The sequence below is a fragment of the Aptenodytes forsteri genome, unplaced genomic scaffold (genome assembly GCF_000699145.1).
Source record: "Aptenodytes forsteri isolate BGI_AS27 unplaced genomic scaffold, ASM69914v1 Scaffold119, whole genome shotgun sequence".
Taxonomy (NCBI): domain Eukaryota; kingdom Metazoa; phylum Chordata; class Aves; order Sphenisciformes; family Spheniscidae; genus Aptenodytes; species Aptenodytes forsteri.
Window position 1 is genome coordinate 12,319,560 of NW_008796165.1, and position 21,967 is coordinate 12,341,526.

At 42.3% G+C, this 21,967-nt stretch overlaps 1 protein-coding gene across 1 annotated transcript in view; it reads left to right on the forward strand.

Annotated features, from left to right (window-relative positions):
- The window catches only part of NFIA (nuclear factor I A), a 271,739-nt gene that overhangs the window by 157,352 nt on the left and 92,420 nt on the right, over nt 1-21,967 (forward strand). Inside the window, exon 4 of the mRNA XM_019474142.1 lies at nt 20,811-20,885. Within this exon, the coding sequence (XP_019329687.1) occupies nt 20,811-20,885 (75 nt within the window). The remainder of the gene's footprint in view (nt 1-20,810; nt 20,886-21,967) is intronic.

Genomic DNA, 21,967 nt, shown 5'->3' on the forward strand with positions numbered 1-21,967 from the left:
AGACCTCTCTGCCTTAACTAACAGGCTGCAGAGTCCAGCCCCTTTTTGTGTGCTTTCTTTCTGGTCCCAAAACCTGGCATTCTTGTTTCATGCAGTGGGATAGCTTCAGCCAGTGGAAGTGGTGCCCGACTGGCTCGAGGGTTAGGCACTCTTCTTGGATGCAGAGTTCACTGTTCAAACCCTCCTCTCAAGCTGAGATGGGCAGAAAACATAACTGTTCTTTGTGGTTGTCCCCACCACTCAACTACACTGTAAGTTAAATGGTAGCTGAGAGACCTCCAATTCCTTCGACAGACAAATTTTTAACTAGTAAAAACATACTGCCTTCTGAGGCTATCCCTTCTTCTCAGGCCATACCTAACCTCCCATCTCCTCTACTTCAGGTGGAGTCCGACTGAACTTGATGCCAACCAGCTTTACACTTACTCACCAAGGAGGTGCTGCAAGTGCAGCAGGACTTGAGGTGTCTGGAGGGTCAGCTGTCCTTGGATAGGCCCCTTAATTCCCACCTGAGGAGTGTGTCCTCTGAACACACAATGCTGAAACTGGTACTGTTAGAAAGTACATCGTCTCAGATGACTAACATTCCCAAAACACCTCATTTGCAGCAGATAACCAAGCCTTGGAGAGAAAGTTTTCTATCAGTTACAGTTGCAAACAGGGCAATACAGTAATGGCAGCTTTTATTAGCGTTCTTGTTCATGGGATCATTTGCATCAGAATCTTATAAATGCAAGAAGACTCTCCTCTCTTGTTTACAGAGCAACACTGAGGAGTTATCACAGCCTGAGGGACTAATCTAAAATTAACTTTGCTTCAGAAAAAGCTTTAAAAAAAAAGCCCTTAGCATTTTCAATAAGGAATCTCATAGCTGGTGCTGAAGTCAAAGCTCCCGGTGATGTCAGCTTGTTTGCACCTTTGTAACTTGCCAGGACCAAATTCTGAATGGATTTGCACCCTTAGAGATCACGTTGTCTGCCGGGAACAGCAATGGGGAACTTTGTCCAGGTTTGAAAGCTATGTCCGAGCAGGGAAACCCTGGTGGGGCTGGTCTCTTCTGCCTTCCTGTGGGTTGGACAGAATCGGCTGGGGGGGGTAACAGGACCCATCAGCTGACAACGGTCTGATGAGGTCCAACCTGTGTTTCATCACCCCTTGAGAGAGAGTGCATGTAGGCAGTTCCGAGAGCCAGCATTTCCCAAGGAAACAAAAGCAGATATGTCTGGTTATAAATTTAACTTACGTGTGATTTAGTCTTGCATTTTTTTCATCTTATTTCATTACAGATAGATTCCAACAAGAACTAGAAATACAGTATTTTAATCATAATAGTCTAGAACTGAAACTTTGCAACATCCAGCTGTATTTCCCAGCCAGTTTCATGACTGTCATGAAGAAGCATCTGAATAATTAGGAAAGAAAACACCATTTTTCCCTATATTACCATATTTTCATTGAGATTCATACTCAAAGTCAAATGATTTTGTGGTCCAGATTGTGAGGCACAGTTATACCATTTCCAGGATTTAGCGGGTCCTTTGCTAGGCTCAGGATTTAGCCTGCTTATCAGTAGCTGGCACTCTCTTGAGGGGACCCTGTGATGGCAACAGCGAAGGGTGTTGACTGTGAATCGGGCGAGATATGTGGTCGTCAATCAGGGTCAGTTCTGCAGCCTCTGCTGGGGCTGAGTGGAGAGCCTTTCTCATCAGTGACCTGCAGTGTTTGAGACTTGAGGATTGACAGAGGACTTCAGTTTTCACTGCTGCTAACCATTAACCTTCACAAGCAAAGCATTCCCACAAAAAATTCATCCAAGGCGAGTATGACAGGAAATATTCAAAGCATGAAATGAATGCTTATAGCATGACAAAGCAATGCTTGAAAGACATGAAACGTTCATTACCCTTGGAGTGGCTGAATGCTGCAAAGGAAAGGAAAAATAAAAATGTGGCTAGAGTATATATTTTTATTTCTACATATGTGTGTACAGGAAAAAGTCAATGAACCTTTCCAGTGGATAAGGTGCATAAATACAGCTGCGATTATTCTAAGTCATTTCAAAATATATTTTTATTCTGTTGCTCTGTTCCATTCTTTCAGCGTATATTTATCCACAAGATAACAGCAAGGGCCATCTAGAGGGCAGCTTGGAAATGGGCTGGCCAGGAGCCCCCTCCTAAGAAGCTCCCGTGCCTCTGCGGGGCGAGTTTCCCTCCCTTGCTCTGCAGGGCCAAGGCTTTTCTTTGCCACACAGCAGTGCCAGGTTGCTGCTGGGTGCAGGCAGCCACAGCAGGGCTCTGCCCCTGTGCCGGCCCCTTCTACCCACATCCCACCCTTTACATATTGAGAGGTGCCTTGGTGCTAACTTCAGCCAGTCCTCCTGGGGTCCTGGGAAGGGCGGCTGGAGCTGTGAGCAATCTTCCAATTTTCACTGCAACCGTTTTTTTTTTTCGTATGTCTTCTTGAGAGACTTGCTGTTTAATTAACAGCTGAGAGTTGTGTTGTGTCAGAGTAATTGCTACCGCCTGAGTGGACCACGGGCTGAAGGGTGCTTTTGAATACCATGCTTGCCCACCAAGAAGCTGGGCACTTAGGGAAAGAAGTTTATTTGTGGTGTGGGCATCGTTTTAATTTTCTGTCCAGTAGAGAGGGGAGTTTATTAGTGGGAAGAGAACATGATGCCAAGGCCTAACTTGCAAAACAAAATCCCAAACCTATCTATTTGTCTTTCGATGTAAGAATTTCCTAGTGCCTGTAATGTAAGACAAAGGGAAAATTTTACTTGCAGGAAAATTGCCTTCCACAATAACCAAGAAAAAAAAACACAAACGCCTGCACCAGAGCAGCATGATCCAAAATGTGAACTTTTTACGCCTCCCCAACCTTCTAGGTTAGGCTTCCAACCAAGTGATCTTTTATTATCAACATGATATACCCTTGACATAATTTGGCGCAGTAAAGCTTCTTCTGCTGAACTCGTGATTTCATTTACTAGATCTGATGAAAGTTCTGTGAACCACAGTAAAATGTGATAATTAGTAGTTTAATTCTTTTAGGGTGTGCGTATTAATTGAAAAGGCTTGAACTATAAATATAGGGCCTGTGGATAAAAGCACACTCTGAAATCAGTCGCTTATCCGAAGTATTCATTACTTCACATCTATTTAGGTAGTGTCTCTTTGCAGCAGTGCCAGTCGGCTGTTGAAGTGAGTGGGAGCCCTCCACTCAGAGATCGCAACAGCAAAATCCAGCCTGACTTGCCGCTGCTCTCATGCAATTAGAAGCACTCCCTGGCCAAAATTTTGCCCTCTGTGGTCAAACCACTGGAAGTTAAAAATGTGTGCCGGGAGCTGTGCTCTGCAGATGAGCTGGTGAAGCGCTGGCTCTCTCGCTGTGCAAGCTGCAGGAGACAGAAGGGGCTGAAGGCGGCATTTACTGGCCAGCCGCAGCGTCCTCCTCTCCCGCTCGAGGTGGAGGCGGTGGCAGTGCGTTGGCGGGTGGCAGACTGCCCGTCTCCGGCAGCCGAGGGGGAACATCTTTCTGCTGCTCAACAAGTCCACCCAGAGCATCAGAGGCCCCCCATGATTCGAGTCCCAGCCAGCCTGGCACTTTATGACAAACCATATTTTTCCTCCTACTTACACACTTATCCTTCACCGTATTTGGGACCATCAGCACCTAAACCTCTGCCGCTTCAGCCAGAGCTAGGTTCATTCAGCCGTGAATGTCAGAGTGTAGCACGGGGCCGCCGCCGAGAGCTATGATAAGGGATCGTGCTTTCTCGTTCCTGCTCATGTGTTCTTTTGTTCCGACTTCCTGACCAACGCAGGAGGTATTCTGTTGACTCTAGGCCTTTCCAAATATATATATACTATGAAAATGTATGTCGTTATTTCACACCTTCCTCTGGTTTCCGTGTGTGGTGTAATGCCTGGATGAATCATACCTGGTTTTAGAGGTGCAAGGTGATTTTCATTCAAATGGATTCCAACCTTCATACTCATATTTGGTTTGCACACTCAGAAAAAATGTATATATCTGCGTATACTGCAGATTCATGGGTTAATCAGGTGCTTTCCAAGTAGCCTTAATTTTGTAAATCTGAAGTTGTGTACACGAGCAAAGAGGTGCACATGAAGAGCAATGCACAGCTCCTGAAAGCTGTATGCTGGACTGTTGCTGTTGTCAAGGGAGGGCACTTTGGTGAGACCAGGCTCCCAGAAAAAGCCTCATTACTTCTATAGCTAATCAGATACTATTTTTTAATTGCAGATACTACTTTTTAATTGCAAAATTTGCTAGATAGGAAATGGAAAGAAAGTTTACAGTGACTCTCACAGAGCTGCAAGAATAAAATCCCCTCCGAAGCCTGGCCGTAGTGTGACTGAAATGGAAAAATACCAGATCCATTTCTTGGAAAGTGAGAAGGAGACTTTTATTTGCAATGGTTCACAAATATTTTCCCAGGAGCAACGTAGCGAGCGTGGCGAAAGGGGGCTGGAGGAAGGTGAGGCAAGCAAGCCACGCTTGTAAACATACTCCTTTAACTCTGCTATTGTCATCTTGCACACAAAGAGCACCGCAAGTTGTTTACAGCAGTTCATGTTACTCATTTCTGCTCCTTTTTCTCCTGTCAGTGCCGTATCTTCAGTTATACAACTTTTTTTCTGGGTTGTGATAGTGTCCGGATAGATTTTGGCGGTGGGGTGTAGAAAGGTGCCAGTTGATTAAATGTGCTGCTTACTATGTGCATTTCGTGTCTGCTGTCTTAACATTTTTTTGTTAACCACTGTTGCAACTGAAGAAAATGCTGAAGTTTGACAGTTGGGAGTTACTGCCGAGTATGTGCTGTAAACTATATCATCCCTCTGCCTTCTCCCTTTCTCCCCCTCCTGCTGAAACCAAATGATTTATAAAATGCCTTCACATTCTTGAGTGAGTTCACACTATCACCTCCAGGCACTGCACTGAGGAGTCTTAGGAGTGGATGGGAAGCACCGATCTGATAGCTGGTATTTTTCTCTGAAGGGGGAAAAAAAAAAAAGGGCAAAAAAGGGCTGATTAAATTTAAAGGAGAAAAGTTTTCTGCTGTGCCCCAGAGTAAATTGGTAGTCAGTGAAGCACTTTCTAGTAAACAAGAGATGTACGTGGTTATAGTGGGTTTTTATTATTACCCACTGCCATTGTTTTCCATTTTCATAAGATTCAATTAATGTAATCACTTTAGAGTGTCTCTAATCATTACCTCCCACCCTCCCTCACTCATACTTGAAGCAAGGGGATCCGCTGCAAGCCACACTCTGGGATGAGGAGCCAGCACCTCACTCCTGTCACTGGCAAAAGGAGACACAAGAAGAAGATAGGGCTGCTACAGAGGATCTGAATATTTTTCTTCTCTCACTCTGGCCTTTGCAGAATGCATGGCCAGCACCCCAAACCCTGGCTGCGGTGTGCCCTCCCATGGGTTCGCTGCCATGTCACCCCCCAGCAGTCATCCCCCTGCCCCAGCCTGCTGCAGCGCTTGGTGACACAGGCAGAGGTGGTGCTTTGGTGGTGCAGTGTCTCACTAGGTGAGCCAGGGTACGGGCCGGCAGTTTCCTACTACCCTTTAGCCAGTCACAAGGATGTCAACACCATCTTTTAGACTGCGGTGGGCCAAAGCCTTTGCTGGCATTGCTTCTCCCAAGATCGTAAGGGAGGAATACTTCTTATGTAGCTTGTAACACTCGCTCACAGAGAATCTAGACCTCTGTCCCTGTTATTTTTCTACTTTTATTCCTTACTCTTAAAATCGTGCCTGTAACAGAAGGCTCTTTGATAGCTGCATCCCCATCTGAAAACCTGCTGGTGTTTGGGGGGTGTCCCCACCTGACCAGCTTTGCAGTGCAGACTACCTGCAATTTTCCCACATGTTATACCTCAAAGTCCTTAAAAATCAGGGAATTCGCTTTCAGGAAGTTTCCAATAGCAGAATGCAGAGAGCTAGCCATGTACCCCATGCCGTACAGAAGGGAGCCAATTTTATCGTACAGCAGAGCATGCCATAGCTTGAGCTGCAGGAGGAAGGGAAGAGGTGAGAAGGAGGAGAGGATGGACAGCAGCTAGATGGACTGAGATAGCTGTGGTTTTGAGGCAGGAGGGGAACCCCACAGATTTTTGTGAGGGAAGGCTTAGAGCAGTGGTATGGTAGTGGCCCACAGCTCAATTTAAAGCACTAATAAAAGGGGCTGGAAAGGATATGACAACCGGAGCAAACAGCTGAAGAATAAGGCAGCCCAGTATTAGTGAATCCAGATTTCTGTCTGTCATGACCATGAAGGATGCATTTGCAGTAGGACTGGGAGCCGTCCACTGTTAGAAGGAAAGAGAAGATCATCCTGTGTACAATATAAACGTAAGTTGTTATTACTACTATTGCTATGTCAGCTGTAAACTGTTCCCACGAGAACAGAGATGCAACATCATTGAAAAAGAATGTCTTACTGTGAAATGGGCAGCAGAAACACTGTGGCATTATCTGCCAGGTAATGAATTTACCTTGGTGACAGATCATTATTCCCTCCTTCAAATGAACGAGATGAAGGACAGAAACACAAGGATAATGCAGCAGTACTTATATTTTACAGTCTTCTGAATTAAAAAAAAAAAAGTAGCCAGATATAAATGTAAGGATAGAGAAGCATGCCATGTCAAGAGAGATTTCCTGTGGCAAGATAGGAGGAGGAGAGCAAATTTTCTTTCAGGTCTATGCTAACATGGTATATGGACTTCTAAGGCTTGGATTTCATCCCACCTAACATTAGGCATTAAAATGAGGCACCAGCTATGAACTTAAAATCCTCACTCTCCCTCTATAATCAGTGGCGATACTGGGGTCTTCTGGGAATTCATCTCTCTGTTGAACCTCAGGGAGGTTTAAAACTGAGATGTTGCAGGTTAATGCTGTAATTGCTCTGGACCTGAGATTCTACTGCTCGAGGAAGTCACCCACCCCTCTCCTGCTCATCCTGAAAAGCCAGAGTAGACAAAGAAAGAGTTTGCTGCAAGAACAAAGGTGGATCTAGCAGGGCACGTTGACTTGGTTGAATGATTTCATCAGGGTAGAAGAGCGGACAGTGTATCTACTGCCCACGTGTACTTTCTTCCCTTTCTGTTTTTCTGTTGACTTCTACAAAATGGGAGTTTCTTAGATAAATTATCTTTTTAAAGAAGTGTTTATGTGCTCTGTGGAATGTTTATGTGTCTAGGGATGGGCATACTGGCAGCAAGAACTTCCTCCTCAACTCTTCCAGTGAAGTTTTGTTCTAAACTGCCCAAATGAAGCCATTATTCAAAAGTAAAAATGTTCTGTTCCATTTCTTGTTTTCATTCTTTTATGCATCTGGGGACTAAACTGCTGTGAAAAAGAGCCCATTCTCACAGGATGTCTTGCCTAATTTTGCAGACAAGAGAGGTTCAGCTATTCCAATTACGATGAGATAAGAATCTGAAATGTTGGGATCACATCCATCCTGAGTTGAACTCTGAATCTTCCAAAATCCATCCATCATTATTTTTTCCTTTATTTCTGTATTTCAGTAATGCAGGCAAAGAAGGAACAGAGAAGAAATGGATGTTTATGCATTATAAAGCATAACAGATAGGTTTCCTTTTTACCTGAGTTGCTTTAGTTTAATGTAAAGGTCCCTGTGAGTGGAATGCCTTTTCCATTTTCATTCTTTCTGTCTGCTCGACTGCCGCTACTCAGCAAAAGGTCTGCCTTTCATGTGAAGTCAGTCATGGTACAAAGTCTCATACTTTACATGCAGAGTACTGTTAGAACAAGCCTGATGGCTGTCACAGGGCAGGTGAGCCAGGCTGCTAAGCATGGTCCAAAACATGAAGTCCTGGCCCCTGTGGTATCTTCAGATTGTCTTAAATACACGTGGATAGGGCATCTGACATAGGGATTCCACCCCACTGCCACATTTCTGCATCCCTGTGTATCGCACTTTGTCACACAAGACTGCTGGGGACGAGTAAGAGGGTCTACAGAGGCAAGCCTTCTACCATGGGAAGAGGACTGTATAGGCTCAGCTGACCAACCCAGCCTCTAGCAACAGATTCATCTCAGGTCCTCACCTCTATACCAAGAGTGTGTCTGAGTCGCCAGAGGCAGCCTCCTGGGGCAAGACATCCCACTGTTGTCATCTCAGTTCCTTGAGGCACCTCCCCTGGAGCCACCGTATCTGCCACACATGGGATGAGCACATGAAATTAGATAAGGGCTAAGAAGGTCTCTCTCTGCCCCTTCTCTTTACTTTGTTAATCTTGAATCCCTCACAGTACGCTCACAATTAGTGAACTCAGAGGTCCTCTTTGGGCTCCAGTCTGAGCAGATTACACAGAGAAATTAAATTTGGTCTGTGTTCTGGCCTGACCTTGGCCTGAACCTGAGAAAGTGAATGCCCCTATCACACCAACATGTGTCTGTAGAAGTACAGTAAACACAAACAGGGGTCACTGGCCCTCTCTGTCGTACAGTCCCAGGCCAGAAGTCTAGAGTTTTGGGCTGTCCACCCAAGTACTTGTTAATAAATGTCCATTCTTAGTCTGTTAAGGAATGTAGACAGGGCGTCTTGCCCTACAAAACACAAACTTAGAATAAAACAGAGTCTCAGTCATTGTGCAGAGCTCTGCTGCTGGTCTCCACTTCCAGCAGTCTCTTCCCACTGGACTTATGCTGCTAGTTTGGGATTTGGCTGGGGGAATTATCCACTAATACACTGTGGGTTCTCCACTGCAGTCTGTATGCATAGTTGCCAGCCTAACCCCAAGTGCATCAGTCCTTGGGAAGTCAGTCGATAAGTCTGTGGGGCTTCCTCATCAATACTTGAAGGAGGCAGAGACCTGGCATAGCCTAGGCAGAGCCTGGGCTATGAGACAGGACAGCCTGGATCACCCAGTGAAGGGATTGTGTTGCTTCTAAGGGGCATGACGAGGGGGTGACATGTTCCTTGTGGAGACTCATCAGTGCCTTTGCTAGTCATTCCACCCTTTTGTTCTTCTTGGGAGATGTCCTACGTAACTCGGGTGAAGTTGGTGCAGACCGTGGTGGCCACCCAGAGATTCTGTGCTCAGTGGAGGTACTTTGTTCTCTGCTAGTAGGCAATGAGGACAAGCCCTTCAGTTCCCAGCCCTGAGTCTGTAATGCCTCTACAGAGAGGGTGATGCTGCACTGGGTGTCACTCTGCTCTCTGGACAGGAGTTGCAAGCCCATACATGTTAGGCATATGGTGTTTGTCTACAGTGCCCTTATCTGCAGCCATAAGCATCAGGTTTTGTGCTCTAGGTCTTGTGCAAGCTTGCCACGTCCCTAGACAAGCATTACTGTGCTTCCAGACCCACCCCTTTCTGTCTTCTCTGCCACCAGTGTATCAGAGCTTTATTCCAGAGACTCACCTCGGTACCCTGCTGCCCAAGGTGAGACAGCCCAGATGCTGCTGGAGAAAAGCTCGTGAGGTTACCCCCATCGTCCATGCAGGGATCTCTCTGGGTGGCCCTGACTGAACTTCATGAGCCCAGTAACATGGACAGTCAAGGACAGACTGTATGTGTGTTGTCATGCAGTGATTAGTGGAAAGTCTCTTCCCTCCCCAGCCACAAGGATAACTAACATGTAAACCTAGTGGAAGTCAGCCTACTTGGGACTAAAAGTTATTGAAGTTAGGAGATTATTTTTCTGTACAAAGAATAGAGGAGTAAGAACCTTCTGGAGAGGAAACTCCGAGTGATACAATGGAAAGGACAATAGGTAAATAGAGTAACATGATTTGCATGGGGTTTATTGTGAATTAAAGTTTGCTCACTGGTGGTGTCAGCAGAGGAGGTGTAAGAAGCAACTCTGAAGGGAGAGGAAAGCCCACGGGGAAAGGTGGAGCTGGCTGATCCTTGTGACTTGGCTTCCATGCCCAGCATCCTTATTTTCATGTCGCATTTATACTATCTAATCTTCAGCAGATATTTCTACAGCTTCCATTATCATGGTGTCCAGCCACAGTCTTTTAAAAGTGCCTTGGTGTGAAGAGAGAGGGGTGCCAGGAAGGGAGGATGAGAGGAAACAGCTGATGAAGTTGCTGGGGTTTGTGTCCGTATCACCCAGCAAAGCAGGGCAGGAAAGCTGCCTGCCCTCGCCTGACCCTGGCCCCACCAGCTCCTCCTGGACGCTGGGCTTTTCTAGAGAATTCTGCCACATGCTCTGAATATGTGTATTATTCTTATAACTATAAATTAACATGCAAGTTAAAAAAAACCACAAACCCAACACCTCTTTTTATAGCCCCCTAATTCTGTGTCCAGAGGGCTTCGGACTCCCTCGGTTCAGCTCCGAGTGTATCTGCAGAGTAACCTTAGAGGGTGCACTTAGCTACCACCAGCTGAGGGAGGGTTTTATAGATCCTAAAATAATTACAGCATCGCTGAGTCTAGTTGTATAATTTCTTGGCAATATACTAATTAAAACTAGATATTTACACACAACGCTTATTTAAACTTAAGACTTATTTAAAAGAACCTGCATACTTATAATAACTATATATCATGGCTTTATTGAGGACCATGTTTTTCATGCAGATTGAATTCTCGGGCACTGTTATTAACATAAATGAGCCCACAGCTATATGTTCAGGACTGAATACTTCCAGGGCATCTGAATCATCCTGGTATTTCACCATCTAAAATTATTTTTAAAATACTACATTTTTTTAACTCACTGTTTTATGGCAATTAGAAATCTCTCTGTGTTTACTAGGAACAGAGAGTCCAGCAGAGCTGAGTGTTTAATGTGATGAATAGTGTTAGGAGCTCAAAGAAAAGTCAGATGCATGTCGACACTTATCAAAGCTGTTCTGCTGCTCAGAATGACTGTTCGTGATATTTGTTTCATGATAAACTTCCTCAGAACATGATGTTACTGGAAAAAAAATGATCCACTCTGAGAAATACGCAGGTGACACAGTTGAGTCAGCAGCTTGCAACAGTGACACAGGCTTACGTTTATAAAAATCCCCACTGAACTTTTGTCTTCTGCGTGTGTGTATCATAGCCTTAAAATCTGTCGCCACAAAAGTGTCCCATTTCTTGTGTTCACTTGGTAGCTGTTTAAACTAACAAAAATCTTCCCACCACCCTGATGAAGAGGTAGATTCCTGGGCTTAAAAGTCTCAATAGTCACAAAACTTTCCTTTTTTGTAAGTAATTCACCATATAAATGTTACTATCTCCAATGACCACTGATACCTCTGGGGAAACAATAAACATGGAAAAATAACAGACCACTGTGGAAACCAGAAAATCCTACCTCCCGTATGAGAGGGTGTAATTATTGAAGTTGCAAGCATTTCCTCGTGCACAAGTATCTCGGCATTCATAGGTGGAAAGTACCTCATGCTGTGTTTGAAATATCAACTGGATTTAAAAGGCGGCTTTGTGCTTTACCATGGACCTTTCTTAGCCTCCTGCAGATGGTCCCTATTGCTGAAGAGAGACATGACTTGTGAGACGGGGAGACTTCCGTGCTGTTTTTTCGTGCTGCTCTAATCCTGCTTTACACCCATAAAGGACTTCAGTCCTTAAGCCCTTACCATCTTTCTCCTAAATATTAAAATTATTTTCCTCAGTGTCATACTGTATTAAAGCAGAATGAAAATGGGTTTAACAATTGCTGGCATGGGGCTTCTGTACAGCATGTGTGTCACAAATCATGTCACTTTTCAGCAATAGGGCTGCTGCCAGCGGGAGGCTCAGAAATGCTCATGTTAATCAAAAATTTTAATTTCAAATCAAATTGACAGTTTACACATGGTGAGAAATGCTTCTCACCATGTGATATTTCAGTATGCTACACTGGGCAAAATGGGTGCACTTTCCTGTTAAGAATTTTGACTGCAGTATCTGCAAATTTATGGGTTTCAGTGTATTGGGTATGGTGAGTAGTTGATCTAAGGGAGCCCCTTGGAGAATAGGAGACAGAAGGGTTTTCATGCAGCCTGGCACTGGTGAGCCGCTGTTGGCACATGCTGCTGGAGAAATGACAGGTATTCAATAAACATCACTATGGTTAAGAGGAAGATTTAAAGGAGGGAGGGGCTGCAGTGCTATAAACAGGATTTGAAACAAATGTGCTTATTTCAGTCCGTGATTAGTCTGAATACCTAAGTATTCCACACCAGTTTTCAAATATCCTTACATTTATTTTCACACTGATGTTTTTCACACAGCATCAACAATAATATTTATGGCATTAATACTGTAGCTAAATTCTAATTTTAAGTAGTGTAAACCCAAGTAAACTCTGCATGTACCGAGGCACGCTCCATCAGTGTGAAGACCAGAACGTGGCTACGTGTTGTGCTTACAGCATGCAGCCCCAGCATCGGCTCCTACAAGCCCTTACTTCTGCCAGGAGCTTCCTAGAAATCAGTGGACAAAATTCAGGAGGCAGTATTTCAGTTGATACTTGATGAGAAGTAAGAGGAGCAAGGACAGCTGATGGAGCATGTGTGATTGCCCCCAGACAAAGGAGTTGTAGAAACCGATGTTTTCAGGCTGTACCAGAAATATGATGCTGACATAAAAAAATGACCAGCTGAAAAGAAATTATCCTTACATTATTCTCTTTAGGAGGTTTTTCAGCTCTCTGGGGGTTCCTGAAGTTAATGCAATGCCTAGCTCGTGACACTGGGGCTTTCATTTTACAAAGGCCTTGCAGCAGGAAAGGAACAGGGACAGCAGTACCCACCTTCTCGAATCTCCCCCTCCAGTGCCTGTATTTATCATTCACCTGCAAGGGTGAGAGGGTGGGTGGGTGGCCGCTGCTGGCAGCCTGGGGAGCGCCCTGCAGCAGCACATGCCATCAGCATCCCCGGGAAGCTCAGGGAAACTGGGTGGTTTCTCTGAGCTCATTTGGACATTGAGTCATGCTTCGAACTGCAAAGCTGAACTGGCAATATCACCGCAGACCTTGGAGATCACAGCTGTCATTGCTCTTGTAACCAGGGTTGATATGAAAATATGAAGATAAATAACTCCTTCGTATTATTATTTTCAGGGAGGCAGGCTTTTCTTTTTATTACTCTTTTTATTGTTGGATGCCATAAATATTCTAGAATGATTATCCCAGGGTAGATTTCATCTCGTTTACTTCGAAAGGCTTTTGAGGAGCGCATTATTTTATAAGCTGCCAAATGAGTATGACCATTTATAATGATTTTTCTTTTTTTCTTTAATATTTGCTTTTTGGATTGAAGACCTGAAACAGAAATATGCTAATTTAAGACATCTGTTGTTTTTCAAGCTATAGGCCCCTATCGGTATTAATGCAGTTAGTTTATTTATCGAATTTGGTATATGGTATATTTGGTATATTATCATTCTATCAAAAAACTGTATTTAACTGATTTCTCACCCACATGAGTACCAAAAAGTACCCTACAATGTTAGGAGTCATCAGAAATTAAAAACCACACCAGACATCTTAGATCTTGGAATGGTTTCCATTGCACAAGGTCCTTAACATGAACTTGAAGGGCTTTCAATGTTTCAAGAAGACCTTTGTCTTCAAGAGAAAGGAACTATCCTTGTGCCTTCCACTTGGACAAAACCTGACATGATTGATTCCGATCTATAATCGGTTCATTAACGTTACTAAGTTGCCATTAATTCCACTATCTCTGCACTTAAATACAAAATGAGCTGAAGTCTCCTAAGAGCTGAAGCTGCTGTGGATCCATGCAGGATCAGGTTGTTGGTGACACAGCCAGCCTGATGCCACATTTGCTCTGGTCCACATTTATTAGTTTGCTACCCAGACTCTGGAGCTCAACATGACACATACTGAAATAATAATTAGCCATTGTTATTACTAGAGATTCTAAAATGGCATGAGTATGAAAGGCAATGTGCAGTGAGATGCTACATGTGTATTTCTGTTCTGATTCACCTCGGGAGAATGCCCATCATGGCAGGTCAGGTGGATTCCCTAGTGAAGGTGTGAGTGTCCTTTCTCCGAGCCACTCCCAGCGCCTTGAGATGTTGATTCCCGATGGCCACCGAGAGTACACAAACTGTATGGAAACGGAGCTGAACTTGAGTACTGGTATCAGAAGTGCACCCACGAAAACTAGCAGCGCTTCACAATTTTACTGTCTGCTAGATACAGACATTTTAGCTAAAAACCAAAAAGGCAAGTCATTTACCAATGGTTTTGCATATTGTGAAGTGTTAACAAAACTTTCATTATCACACTCTATTAAGCCAGGACCAGGAAACAATTTCTAATCAACACTCAGATCTGGGCAGGGATTGTGCAGTCTTTTGTAGGAGGCCTCAGATCTGTGTTCTCTATTCTCACATGCTCACTTCCAGCTGTTGTCATTGAAATCCCACATAATCTCCCAGGGTCAAAGGGCAGTCATCCATGACTGCCGCTGTTAGGAGGTTATGCTGATTTCTGTTGTCAAATATTGGCCCTTTTCTCTTTCAATCACTCCCATTCTACTTTTTTTAACAAGAAAGATCCAGCCTAGAATTGTATTACATGACTTTAAAGCCTTAAAAGTGTTCCTCTATTGTACTAACACGACATGCCCTGGACGGTCTAATCCATTCTGCTATGGGCCACAAAGAAAGTTCTAGCACTTCTTAAAATCTCAGCCAAAGGCAGGTAGGTGAGCTGGAGAGAATAACGGCATATATGACATGTGGCCCAGCAGTTATTTCATAAGAAAATGTGTAATTTGTCGAAGGTGAGTTATTGCTGTGGCATTAAAATTAAATTGGAAATAACAAGACAGAATAGAAGTGGGAGCATTTGTCAGGGAACAAGAGAGGTTTCTGTATCACCTTTAATGTATAATATCTTGCTTAACTCTTCGATGAAAAATCCATTAATTAAAAATGTGGTATAATTTACCATTAAAGGTTTATCGCTTACAAATTTGAGGAATGCATTTTGTACAAAGCAATTAAAATGAAGCCGTTGTGCCAGCTCTGGAGATCGGTATTTGGGGTCTGTTGGTAAATGCAGATTTCGTTAGTTATGTGCAATATTCAGGCCTGTGTACAGCTCCCTCGTGCTGTCTTCCATCTGAACAGGAGAGACATTCACTTGGACAGATGGATGGTCTCTTCAGTCTCCATATTTTTTTTAGAGACGAAGCTAGCGTATGAGGTTTGGCCCCACGGATCTAGCTTTCCATTTCCAGCGTGAGGTAGCGACCAAGTATCTCTTGGTGAACTTCACTGCTGCTGCCCCAGGCAAGGGTGAGCAGGTACAAGTGCTTGGGTAGCAGCTGGTCTCAGCCCAGGGGTGCTCCCCCGGCCACCCACGCTTGCCCTGGAGGTGGATGCTTCCCAGAAGCAAGGTGCACCTTCCTCCCTGTGCGAGCACATGGCACACAACCACTGTGCCAGACTGCCTGCAGGACCTTGTGTCTGTGCAGAGGGATGTGTTTCTGGAAGGGAATGCAGTTGTGGGGCTGCCGTGGCTGGGTCAGCCCAGGTTTAATAAACTCACCTTCCAGTTAAGCAGAGTGTAAATGTTATGAAGGTCTTGACTGAAGCATGCATATTCTGTCGTTTCCTTTTGCTGGAGAACACAGATTAGGACTAACTCTGTCACCCCCATCCTCCTCAGCCAGTGCAGCCGTGGAATAGCTAACCTTTTGGGAGTCCTTGGGGTGATCCGGGTTCCCTCTGATGACATCCCCTCTCTCAAGGCCTGCATGTGCTGTGTGATACACACATTAATTTTCTAATCAATATTATTGCTCCACATTGTTTGTGAAACATGGGATTATCTAGATAGAGGATAAAACCAAAAGGAATCAAGTTGCACTTTGAGCAGAGAGGGCTTTTCTTTTAATCAGGCATTTGGTTAAGATAATAGGCTTGAGACCCTAATTGATTATTACTATTTTAAGGTTTTAAGATGGCTATGTATAGCGAGATGCTGAACGTGAAAAAGGCTTTAGAAATGGCTTCAGTGCTCGTTTGGGGGACTCGTGTAATTTCAAAACACTGAAAAGGAATCAAAGTCTCCCAAAAAGCTGTTCTCCAAAGCTTAATACGTTGTGACTCAGACTGTAGTGGAAGAGAAATAACTGGATATGGACTTTGTCATCTTCAAAGGAGTAACTCTAGCCCAGTTTTATTTAAGCTTGGATTTCAGGAAATCAGCTGTATCTCTGTTTAGAAAATACCTTGTATATTATGGTGCAATCTAACTATTTTATAATAAAAATAATACTGTTGGATTACACAAGGAAGCCTGCTAATTAAATAACAATAATACCTTGAGCACCTTGAAAACATCTTCTGATATTCAATTAAGGAACAATAACCCGATGAACTTTAACCTATAGACCATATTCAGACTTTCTACATAAAAGTAATTGCATCAGTCATGATTTTCTCAAGCTACAACACAAGCTCTTGATTGGTAGCTCAACGTCTGAGACTCCTTTTTACAGCATTAATTGGGAAAGCAGACAATACTCTCCCTGTAAACTAGATTTTAGGACGAAGGTTAGTTGCCTTTGTACACGTTTACTCATTGAAATAGGAATGTTTGCTTAATAATTCAAAACAAATAGCATTAGACAACAAGTCCTAATCCTGATTTCTCCTCTGCCAGTGTAAATTAGGAGAAAATTAGGTGAAACTCTATTTGATCAGTGTAGAAAGACTTGTTTAAAACTTCTTTGAGATCAGAATTAGGCTCCAGCAATTCAAGCCTGTTCTTCTGGCTTCTTTACTGGGATCAAAAAGAAGAATACGTAAATTGCATTATGAATTTTCTCCCCAATTAAAGCAATCATCAAGCTATGGAAAAACATTTTTCATGTGGTACTTGTTATGATAGTGTTGCATCGTGTTTGTATGCAATACCAAACATGCGACTGGGTAATGTCATGTTATTTATTAGCTAGTATCCTGATCTGCTTTATTCAGTCTGGTCTTATAAGCCTCGGGTTTTTTCCCCTTTGGGGGAAAACCAATCATCCTTGTGAGCCGAAGTGAGGTCTTGTGTAATGAGCTAACTCCTAGCTGGACTTAGACTTGGGTTGAAGGCAATGATTCAACAATATATTTAAATACCTGCTTAACTTGTCAGCCTATCTTTATTTGGCAGGGCAAATAAGCATATGCTTTAGTCAAGCATGTGATTAAAATTAAGCACGTGCTCTAACTGCTTTGCTGAGTCAGGGCCTGCCTTGGCTAGCCAGGTGTCTTAATTAATACCCAGAATTTCAGTGAATGAGCTCTGTTAGTTTTTTATAAAGTGAGTAAAAATTCTCTCATCCTCATTTTGAACACCTGCTTTCCTACCAAAATGTGACTGTCACACAAAGCTGCGGAGATAACCAGATTGTATACAGCAATTTCAATGTCCTACCTTTGGGATATTTAGCAAAGGTATCACAGTGAGTGTATTTCAGTAAAGTGCTGTATGAAAAGTAAATCTTGCAAGCTTTCAAGATGTTTAATCATCTTTTCAGTAAAGGAGCTCGTTAATGCTAACAACTGCATATGTAATTGCTTGACTTTACCTATTTTTTTCTGATTCAGAATTAAGTGGAACAGCCAAATTGATACATTATTGCATTTTGACCCCTGTTAATAGGCGCAAAATGTTTACTTCACATATTTTATCAATCCTGCTATTTCCCAGTCATTCTTCTTTTACATGTCTAGCTTCTTTGTCCTGTTTCTCTCATTTTCTTGTTGCACTGTTATCACAGCTCAGCAAAAGCTACAGTCTTAGGCCTGGATTTTGCAATCTGAACCATCCAGGCAAACCTTTAAACTTTCATGGAGTTCTACCGAACTATTCACAGACCAACCGTGCATCGAATTGAGTTCAAGATACAGCTCTAAGCCAAGGACATTGCTTTTATGGGTATCAAGATATTATTAATGATTGGCGAGATGAGTCCCTGATTTCCTAATGTTTATAAGTAAATAACAAATTGGAGAATTGTGAAATTCACCTTTCATTTGTGAAATGTTTATTTTCAGTATTGAAGGATGAAAATCTAATCACTCTCGTTGCATGCTGCTGTTTAATGATTACTATTACATGTACACGCATAAGAAATGTTCCCACTACAGAAGTGCATATTTCAAGTACACCCAGCAAAATAAGAATAATGAAGTTAGCAGGCCCAAGCTAACTTATTCAACTTTTCTTATGCCCTGTGGGACCGTGAAAGCTAGAATGTATTTAAACCATTCTACAGCATTTTCATTTCTGGTTTTACCTGTGCTTGCTAGGTTAAGGTAACACAGTTAGCCATGCGACAATCATGTTTTTATTGGATGATTACAAAGGGCTCTAGACTTTTCCTTAAAAAATCAGCCAAATGTCCTACCGTAGCTGTGATTTGTTTTTTACTTCCATATTTAAATTTCACCTTCACTCTTAGTGTGATAGGAACGTGCCTTAGAAGTGCAGGTAGAAGTGGACACTAGAGCAGAGCCAGTATGTTGCACTGTGAAAAAACAACACGTGACAGATGTTCATAGCATTGCTGAATGCACTTCTGGAAGTTGGTCAGATACTGCCATGATGAGCACAGTATGAGAAGTTATATAGCATAGACTGGCTTCCCTACAAAGGGCTCTGCGGAGTAGTAAGCATCCTGGCCATGATCCAGCAAGGCACTTAAGCATATGCTTAATTTTAGGCACATGAGTGGTTTCAGTGAAGACCTAAGAGAATTATTTTTAATTCACAGATCATTTAATTCAATAGGCAGGTCTGCTGCAGCATATGAAAAGTAGATCTTCATATTAAAAATACTTGGGAAATTGTCAATGAACAAACGTTGTGTATGGCCTGCAACCATTTCTAAAAAGCAGAATGATGTAGTCATCACCTTTATTATGGTAAAATACAAAGCGGATCAGGCAAAAGCATTTACAATTATCTGAGAGCTATTTCTGAGTTGAAAATAAGGAAAAATAAAAGCTTGTAAGAACATTTTTTCATTTGAAGTAGAGAAAAATTTATTCTCTTGATGTAAATAAAAACCTTGTTTGCAGATTGAGGAATTTGTTTGTGTTGAATTTCAGCATCAATTTCAATATTTTATAGTACATTTATCTACAGCTGGAGCATGACAGATTTGTGTATATTTATATGTTTGTGTACATAATACATATGTATACACACATACACAAGGATGCCCAAAGATATACATATACACAGTTTGAAAACTCATCATTATTGCTGAAGTATAAAAACATGCCTGATGTAGAAACTTGTCTCAAGTCTGTTAGCTTAGCGACTGCGTTCATCTGGCACCATAGGGTCCTCACAGAAACAGGGAAGTTCTTCTGTGCAAGAGCAGAAATCGCTGAGGAGTTGGCTGGAGATGAAAGGCTGACCTCTCTCCCAAACCTTTCCCTGATATGTCAACCTCTGTAGTCCTGCGCACAAGATGCATTTCTTTTACTTCCCATTCTGCAGGTAGAAATGGCAATGGGATATGTTTGGTTTTTTTAAACAACCCTGAAAGAAAGACAGGAGAACAAATACGCAGCTTGCATTAGTCCTATTGCTCTGGTCACTATAGGAGGTGTGCAGGTATTGCTGTGATGAGCACGGGGGTATAGTAGAATATACTGAATGTAGGGAAATTGTACTGAATCTGACAAACAATTAACAACAGAGCAGATGTTGCCCCTGCAAATCATTCAATAATATATGTGTGCATGCGCTGGAATCAGTGACTCTAAGTAGGACAACCTAAAAAGGTATGCCACTTATCCTGTGGACAAGTAGGACTTTACAGTTCTTTTAATAATCTCTTTATCCTGAGATTTCTCCTTTGACCCTGATTTCAAAAGCAGGAGGTCAGTCTGGCCAACTAACTGCAGACCTCTAATTGAAGTCCAGATATGTCCCGCGTGAACTGCTGTATCCCACTCTGCACACTTACACTGGGTTGCAGCCCAAAAGCTGCTCCTTTTGTAATTGATCATACCCGTGAAAATTAAATGAACATTTGGTGGTAGGCATGTTTTCAGAGAAGAAGGAAAATACTGTTATGTAAAGTGTAATAACATTTTGATACCAAGTGTAGAGGCATTCCTTGCACAACGGAGGCGAGCGTGGAAGCGTATGCCCTGGTTCCTAAAGACAGTCCAAAGCTCAAAGTTAATACTTTTCCTATGCAGAGATTTATTTTTCTTTTCAAAAGCTAGTTTTAAATGTTAGGATTTTTTTTTTTGTGGAAAAGGCATTAATTTAATTTTTTTTTAACCAGCTGCTATTTTAAGATTTCCCTAGTGTAACCTTAGAAAATGAAGAGTACATCTTTAAATCTTGTTTTGTTTGAATGAATGGGTAGATAATCCTGATCAGATGTTTCTTTAGAGAATAATGTTTAAAACGATTATGGAACTTAGCTGTCCTGTCTGTTTCCTAGGTACAGTATTTTCATTTCAATTGTGAAGTCATTAGGGGTCATCCAAGGTAACCGTTTATTAAAATAGTCCTCTTTTGTTTCAGATTTCCTGTTGAGATGCTTTAACATGTAAAAATCTCCCTGCTGATGTGTCATGTTAGCTTTCCTAACCTCTAGATAGAAACCACAAAGCAGCCTACATAGCTGTATGACTAGTTACCCACCTACATAAACAATAATTACTGCTAAGTGGGAAATTAGATGTCACATCTTAAGTCTAAATGAAAGTAAAGTATTTGAGAATACTGTCATTAAATGCTTAAAGTTAATCGCAGTTCTCTCACTCTGTTTGTTTTGTAGGACATTTGGGCTTCCAGGACAGTTTTGTCACATCAGGTGTTTTCAGTGTGACTGAGCTAGTAAGAGTCTCACAAAGTAAGTATCATTTTGTGGAAGGCATTAATAATTTTTTTTTAACCAGCTGCTATTTTAAGATTTCCCTAGTGTAACCTTAGAAAATGAAGAGTACATCTTTAAATCTTGTTTTGTTTGAATGAATGGGTAGATAATCCTGATCAGATGTTTCTTTAGAGAATAATGTTTAAAACGATTATGGAACTTAGCTGTCCTGTCTGTTTCCTAGGTACAGTATTTTCATTTCAATTGTGAAGTCATTAGGGGTCATCCAAGGTAACCGTTTATTAAAATAGTCCTCTTTTGTTTCAGATTTCCTGTTGAGATGCTTTAACATGTAAAAATCTCCCTGCTGATGTGTCATGTTAGCTTTCCTAACCTCTAGATAGAAACCACAAAGCAGCCTACATAGCTGTATGACTAGTTACCCACCTACATAAACAATAATTACTGCTAAGTGGGAAATTAGATGTCACATCTTAAGTCTAAATGAAAGTAAAGTATTTGAGAATACTGTCATTAAATGCTTAAAGTTAATCGCAGTTCTCTCACTCTGTTTGTTTTGTAGGACATTTGGGCTTCCAGGACAGTTTTGTCACATCAGGTGTTTTCAGTGTGACTGAGCTAGTAAGAGTCTCACAAAGTAAGTATCATTTTGTGGCCAGTTTATGTGGTTTCTGCAATCCCAGTTTTTTTCTTTGATTCTTATTGTGCCCCTTCCCCAATTCAGAAACAGCGTCTTGAAAATTGAGAGTCTCTTCTCCCCACTTCTCGCCAGTGGACAGTGTTTATGTGCCACACCTTTTAATGGGAAAACAAAATAGCATAATTTTAAAAAGTAAATAAAAAAATCTTAATTCTGCAAACTTGCATGTGCAAGTTGATCTGGTACCCAGCTGAAAATGGGCAGACTCTGTATCAGAGTGCAAATAAATGCCTACAAAGATCAGCTTACCCAATGGATCTCTTGCAGGATCCAAGGACTGTATTTTAACCAGACCTCTAGAAACAACATGATCTGTGCACATAAGCCTGGAAATTTTCTTACGCTGCTTTTGCACGTTGTGTTCATCCATGCCATGTGTTTGTACACCTGCAAATTG